Below are 6,177 nucleotides of genomic sequence, written 5' to 3' on the forward strand. Positions count from 1 at the left end.
TCTGGGGGCGGCTGGGTGGCTGCTGCCCCGGGCAGAGGGGACAGGAGCTCTCCGGGCCCACGGATACCTCTGGGGACCCTCGGTCGGCTCCGAGGATCTTTCCCGAGACTTCCCGTTGGGCTGCTGCATTCCCGCCTCACCAGCCCCTGCTGCTGCGAGGACCTCAGCCACTGCTGCGCCCTTCCCACCTGGGGCAGCTCACCGAGCCGAGGCCAAAGCGCTCCTTCCCTGTTTCCCTCGGCCTGCCCCCTTCCCTCCCCCAAATCCCGGCTCCCTTTCCTCCCGCAGCACGTGGTGCTTTACCCGCTGGTGTCCAAGAGCCTGCGGAACATCGCAGCAGGGAAGGATCCGCTGGAGGGGCAGCGGCACTGCTGCAGCATCGCCCAGATGCACGAGCACTACTCCCTGGGGTACCCCGACCTCGACGAACTCCAGAAGAACCCCCAGCCCCTCATCTTTGATATCGAGGTGCTGAAGGTGAGGTGCCGGCATGGGGAGCTCGGGGATGTGTCCAAAAAAACACATAGATGTGGCATGTGGGACATGGTTTAGTAGTGGCCGTGGCTGTGCAGGACTCGATGATCCTAGAGGTCGTCTCCACCCTAAACAATTCCATGATCCTGTTCTCTGATTCCATGATGGGGTGCTGTCAGGTGGAGCCACCCGGCTCCTACCAGCAGGACCCATGGGCCATGACAGATGAGGAGAAGCTCCAGGCTGTGCCCCAGATCCACAAGGAAGGCAACGAGCTGTACCGGCAGGGCAAGGTGCCTGAGGCAGCTGCCAAATACTATGATGCCATCGCCTGTCTCAAGAACCTGCAGATGAAGGTGGGTCTTTCCAGATGCACACAGGCATCCCCCGGAATGCGGGGCTTGAGAGCTCCCCCTCACTCTCCCTGCTCTGTGTGCCACAGGAGCAGCCGGGCTCTCCAGACTGGATCGAGCTTGACCAGAAGATCACACCCCTGCTCTTAAACTACTGCCAGTGCAAGCTGCAGTGTGAGGAGTACTATGAGGTGCTGGACCACTGCTCCTCCATCCTCAACAAGTACGAGGGTAAGGAGCCACAGGCCATCGCAGGTGGCTGTGGTGGGCACCAGGAGACCCCCACACTCCATTGACCCCAGCTCTCTCCCCACAGACAATGTCAAGGCCTACTTCAAGCGGGGCAAGGCCCATGCAGCTGTGTGGAACGTGGCTGAGGCACAGGCTGACTTCGCCAAAGTCCTGGCCCTCGACCCCTCACTGCGCCCCGTGGTCTCCAAGGAGCTGCGGAGCCTGGAAGCACGGCTGCGGGAGAAGGACGCCGAAGACAAGATCCGCTTCAAGGGCATCTTCTCCCAATAGAGTGCGCAGCCACAAGGGAGAGCCCAGCGCTCTCGGGACAGGTTCTTTTAGATATTCCACATGTGGAATGGTCATGGATGTTTATTAATGTTTAATACAGATTTTACTTATTTGAAGTCAGTGGAAATGGCCCCGGAGCTCGCCACGGCCTGGGGACATGGCCAGGCACTTAAGTGGCAGCATAAAGCATTGCAGCACATGGGTGAAGCTCTTTGCTGGGCTCTAGACTCTGCTCATCATCACGCCAGGGATGCGTGGGTGACTCGAGCCTGCTGCTCCCTGACAACTTGTATCACTTATTTGATGTTTTTATACTTTATGGTGGCCATGGAGGGGCGGCGCCAAGCCTCAGCCTGGGCTTCAATCCCTTCATGCCTGTTCTCCTCCGTGCCACACCATTGTCACTTCTCCAGGCTGCTGCTATCATCCCAAACCAGTGTCTCCTTTTGTCATGTTAGTGTCGGGAATATTTTATATAGAATAACAGCTGCTTCCTGCTATCTCTATAAACCTCTGGTCATGCTATGCCAAGATAAACTCAAGTAAAACCAGTCACAGCCCCTGGTCACTACAAAAATTTGCTGCTGGAAGTAAATGAGGGGAAACAAGTCGGAGAGGGGGAGGGTATCAGCATTGGCACAGCCCATATACCCCAGGCTCTTTTCCTTGTCCTGAATCGCTTGTGACCCAACTGATGTGCCCCACGGCCATGTCCCTGTGGGACATGGTGTCCCTAGAAGCTCCCCAGGGCTTTCCCAGTGGGTGGGAACCCTGGTGCCACAGGCACAGAACAGACTCGTGGGTGCTGGCACCTTGTCGTAACATCTCTTTATTCAACACGGAAACAAAAGGGGGGGAACAGAGGAACCACTCTGGAAACCCAACCCAGCCCTGCCCTGTGACACTGGACAGAAATAAATAGGTGGGAAGGTGCCATTTGCCCTGGGGCACAGCCACAGCCCCCCAGTTCTGCACATGGACAATGACCTTGGAGCACAGACCCCACTGGTCACTGCCCAACAGCCCCAAAGGACCAGAGGGGACAGGGCTGGGGGCAGCAGGGAGGACCCAGGGTGGCTCAGTCCTGAGGGGATCACTCTGGCCCTCAGGGGGGCTCAGAGCCATCTCCCAGCACCCCCCAGTCTCAGGGGACCCAGTGCCCTCATCTCCTTCCTATGGGCTTGTGGCCCAGCACCGGCTCCATCCCCAGATGCTCCTTGCTGGGAAATCAGGGATGCAGTGGAGGGGGGACATGGCCATGCCACCCTCACTCCTCACCCTCCAGCTTGAGGCTGACACTGCGGGGTTTGGCCCGGGACAAGCCTGAGGGTACTGAGGGGGACCCCCCATCCCGCTCTGCCTGGCTGGAGCCCCGGGAGCGCAGGAGCTGGCTCTGCTTCCGCAGGAAGTCGACAGGCGCTGGGCAGCCATAGGTGCCTTTGCCCAGCACAGGTCGTGGGGGGCCCTTGGGGGAGTGGGCCAGGGCTGCGGCTTCCAGCTGGGCCAGGTGGGCAACATAGCCCTCGGAGAGGAACTGCAGGACACACAGACAGCCAGAGCTGGTGGCCGCAGCCAGCTGGTGGGGTCAGCCATCGTCCCCTGCATCCCCAGGCTCTCCCCAGCCCTGCCACCACCATACCTGGCACTGGTTGTGGAACTTCTTGACGGCCCGTCCCACAATGTAGATGTGTGCTGGCGCGAGTCCCAGCGAGCTGTAGACGGAGACATCCTTGGTGGAGCCATAGCCAGCAACTATGGAGATCTCTGCCTGCCCAGGGACAAGAGCATTAGGGCAGGGAACATCCCTTCCCACAGGGGCAGCCACCCCCAGGGGCTGGGACACTCTCATGTTAAGAGGGATGGCTGGGAGCTGCCCTGAGAAGCTTCCAGCTCTGCCCTGGCAGTGCAGTCCAGCTCCCAGCATCTCCACCAGGATGCAGAGGTGCACAGGCTTCGGCACAGCCCATGCCACCCCATCACCAGCCCTGTGTCCTCCCGGCAGCGTCCCCATCCCCACCTCGGTGCGCAGGCTCTGCAGGAAGGCGGCTTTCTGGCGCAGTGGGTCGTGGGTGAGCCCGTCGCAGAAGGAGACAGCACCGTGGGGGAAGTTGTGCTGGGAGAGCCAGGCCACCACGCGATGCTTCTGCATGTCGGGGCGCCCCGTCACGTAGATGATCATGTACCCTGAGTCCTGCCAGTGCCTGGGAGGGGACATGGGTGGCTGCCAGGAGCCTATGTGGAGGCAGTCGTGCTGTGGGAAGCTGGAATCTCCCAACACAGCATGTGTGGGTGCTGCCTCCAAAACCTCCCTGCTCCCAGGGATTTTATCAAGGGGAAGGCACAGCAAAACTGTGGGGACCACATCCAAACTTGGAGAGGATTATTTTCCACAATAGGGCACCAGCATAGAGATGATGTGCTGGAGGCAAGGGAGTGGTGGAATACCTTCCACTTTGTCCCTGCTCTGACACGCCCCAACTGAGTTGTCACCACACCATGAAAGACAGGGAGACTGACTCCCTTATTGAAGGGCACCCACCTTACAACGTCTACAGCCCCCGCCCGCACTTTGGGGTCACTGCCCATGATGGAGACACTGGCGGTGAAGGAACCGTCGATGCTGAACACAACGGACTCAGTGCCACGGGCCACAACAGTCAGGTATGCCTCGGCGTAGCTGTGGTCCCCCCTGCAAAGGCAGAGGTGGTGGCTCGGCACCGTCTCTGCTGCCAGGGCAGCAGGTGTAGCTCTGCCAAAAGGGCTGGAGGAGGAACTGAGGTGATACCTCACCTGACCACCATGCGAACAGGGTAGATCCCGATGGCCAGAGCTTTGTCTGGAGGGATGGTGAAGGTCAGGCGCCCGCTGCCACTTGTCACCTCGGTGCCGTAGTACAGCCACTTCCCTGACAGCGGCTGTGTCATGATGTAGATGTCCACCTGGGAAAAGGAAGCGGGCCGAGCATGGGCTGGACTACCACATCCTGCTGTGTCCCCACCTGCAAGTCCTTACAACCTTCTCTCGCCATCCCACACAGGGTCCTGTTAACCACATCCTTCCCCTACTGTGGGACACCAGCCCCATGCCTGGTCCTGGACACTCCCACCCTGTTTGAGGGGTCCTGGTGGCCTCCTGAGCCCAGCTGTACCTTCTCCCCAGTCAGTGTCACCACGTCCAGGGGTCCATACATGAAGCGCCCGCTGAGGACCTGCGCTTTGCCCTCACACACGATCACATCACAGGCCCGGTGGTTGGCTGTCACATTCTGCAGGCACATGGGGTGCTCAGCAGCTCCTGGGGGAGCTCCTGAGGCGCCACAGGGACATCACTGCGCTGCGGGATTGTCCCAGAACCCGCACACCCCAGGATGCCCCAGGTGGGCTCCCACTGGCCACATACCCGGATCTTCACTTGGGTGCGCTTGCGCTGCCACTTCTCCCGAGGGATGGCGGGGCTGTAGATGGAGCTCTCCTCGCTCTCCGCTGGCTGCGGCCCCTCTTTCTCCATCACCTGCCAACAGCATGGCACTGGCTCAGCCTCTGCCAGCCCCAGCTTGCCGCCTACCCCACCATGCCCATACCTGGCGCAGGATGAAGGCCACCACATCAGAGGATTCCCAGTAGCTGGCATGGAAGAGGTGGGGCAGGGTGATGGTGGGGAAGGCAGTCAGGGCATCAGGGCAGTACAGAGAATAGTCGATGCGCTTTGGGCCCCACCAATGCTCCAGGACTGTGGGGAGAGCTGGAATGAAGCCTTTTCTGGACCTCATCCCATGTCGTGCAGCCCAAGGTGCCCGCATGCGATGCAAAGGGGTGGGTAGGGATGACACTTACTCTTGACAACCTCGCTGGTGCTGGCAGGAGTGGGGGGCTCGGCTGTTTCATTGCCCTTCCAGAAGCCCCCAAAGCTGCCAGTGGGGGTAGGGGGGGCAGCCACATCCACTTTGGGCAGGAACAGGGCAGAGTGTGTCTGCAGGGCCTCCGCTGCAGAAAGAGCTGGGTGAGCACACCCAGAGTCCCCAGGGACACCCACCACCCCAGGATGCCCTCCAATAGAGCCCCAAAGCAGTAGAAAGGGCTTGCACATCCCTCTCCCCCCACCCAGCCAGGCTGTGAGTGCTCTGGGTACCCTGACGTGGCCCCAGGGTGCCTGGCACCAGCCTGGAGGGGACCTGCTCACCCAACAGGGACGAGGTGCCATCACCCAAGGGGTACTTCTGGTATCGGGGCACGCTGAGGGGGGGCACAGCGTGGAAGGCCTTGGCCAGGAGGGGCTCCAGGCGGGAGGCACAGGGATCGGCGGCATGGAAGAGGTTGTAGATCTGCTCACAGGCAGGACGCAGCTGGGCCACTGCAGCACAGAGTGGGGTCAGGGGCGCACACGAGGGTTGGGGGGCACCAGGAGCAAAACACCCAGGAGGGGTAAAGCAGGACACAGCAAGGGGAAGGGCTGGAGAGGGAAATTTGGGGCACTGGGGACAGGCTGAGGCTGGCACAGAGCAGGGACACTCAGGCACCCACCAACACCCACACAGGAAGGGCTGGGCATGCGAGGGGCTCAAACCCAATCAAGGCTCTCTGGGGTGGTCCTGGGGAGCTCAGGCTTGTGGGGTGAATACGACTCAGGGACTTGAGCCCTGCAAGGAGGGTCAGGGGCTGGCACCGCAGCAGGCAGGGATCCTCACCATCCAGAGCAGGCATGACGGTCTTGCGCAGCGCGAGCACCAGCCCCAGTGGGGAACCAAAGAGGAAGAAGCCGGATACCTTAAATTCGAGGCGGGTGCTGGCACCCTCCGCCCCATACAGCGCCCCGGCGCGGCTCCCGGGCG

At 60.9% G+C, this 6,177-nt stretch overlaps 2 protein-coding genes across 2 annotated transcripts in view; one reads left to right on the forward strand and one right to left on the reverse strand.

Moving 5' to 3' along the window:
* Positions 1-1,904, forward strand: part of AIP (aryl hydrocarbon receptor interacting protein) — a 2,842-nt gene extending 938 nt beyond the window's left edge. Inside the window, exons 2-5 of the mRNA XM_017733739.1 lie at positions 160-477; positions 654-830; positions 917-1,058; positions 1,144-1,904. Of these exons, the coding sequence (XP_017589228.1) occupies positions 160-477; positions 654-830; positions 917-1,058; positions 1,144-1,349 (843 nt within the window). The 3' untranslated portion in view covers positions 1,350-1,904. The remainder of the gene's footprint in view (positions 1-159; positions 478-653; positions 831-916; positions 1,059-1,143) is intronic.
* Positions 1,905-2,159: 255 nt separating this feature from the next.
* Positions 2,160-6,177, reverse strand: part of PITPNM1 (phosphatidylinositol transfer protein membrane associated 1) — a 10,992-nt gene continuing 6,974 nt past the window's right edge. The window contains exons 14-23 of the mRNA XM_017733722.1: positions 5,529-5,699; positions 5,183-5,332; positions 4,930-5,078; positions 4,749-4,859; positions 4,498-4,614; positions 4,140-4,288; positions 3,889-4,038; positions 3,367-3,550; positions 2,989-3,117; positions 2,160-2,883 (exon numbers count right to left, since the gene is read on the reverse strand). Coding sequence (XP_017589211.1) covers positions 2,617-2,883; positions 2,989-3,117; positions 3,367-3,550; positions 3,889-4,038; positions 4,140-4,288; positions 4,498-4,614; positions 4,749-4,859; positions 4,930-5,078; positions 5,183-5,332; positions 5,529-5,699 — 1,577 coding nt within the window. The 3' untranslated portion in view covers positions 2,160-2,616. The remainder of the gene's footprint in view (positions 2,884-2,988; positions 3,118-3,366; positions 3,551-3,888; positions 4,039-4,139; positions 4,289-4,497; positions 4,615-4,748; positions 4,860-4,929; positions 5,079-5,182; positions 5,333-5,528; positions 5,700-6,177) is intronic.

This window comes from Corvus brachyrhynchos, unplaced genomic scaffold (assembly GCF_000691975.1).
Source record: "Corvus brachyrhynchos isolate BGI_N302 unplaced genomic scaffold, ASM69197v1 scaffold165, whole genome shotgun sequence".
Lineage (NCBI taxonomy): Eukaryota > Metazoa > Chordata > Aves > Passeriformes > Corvidae > Corvus > Corvus brachyrhynchos.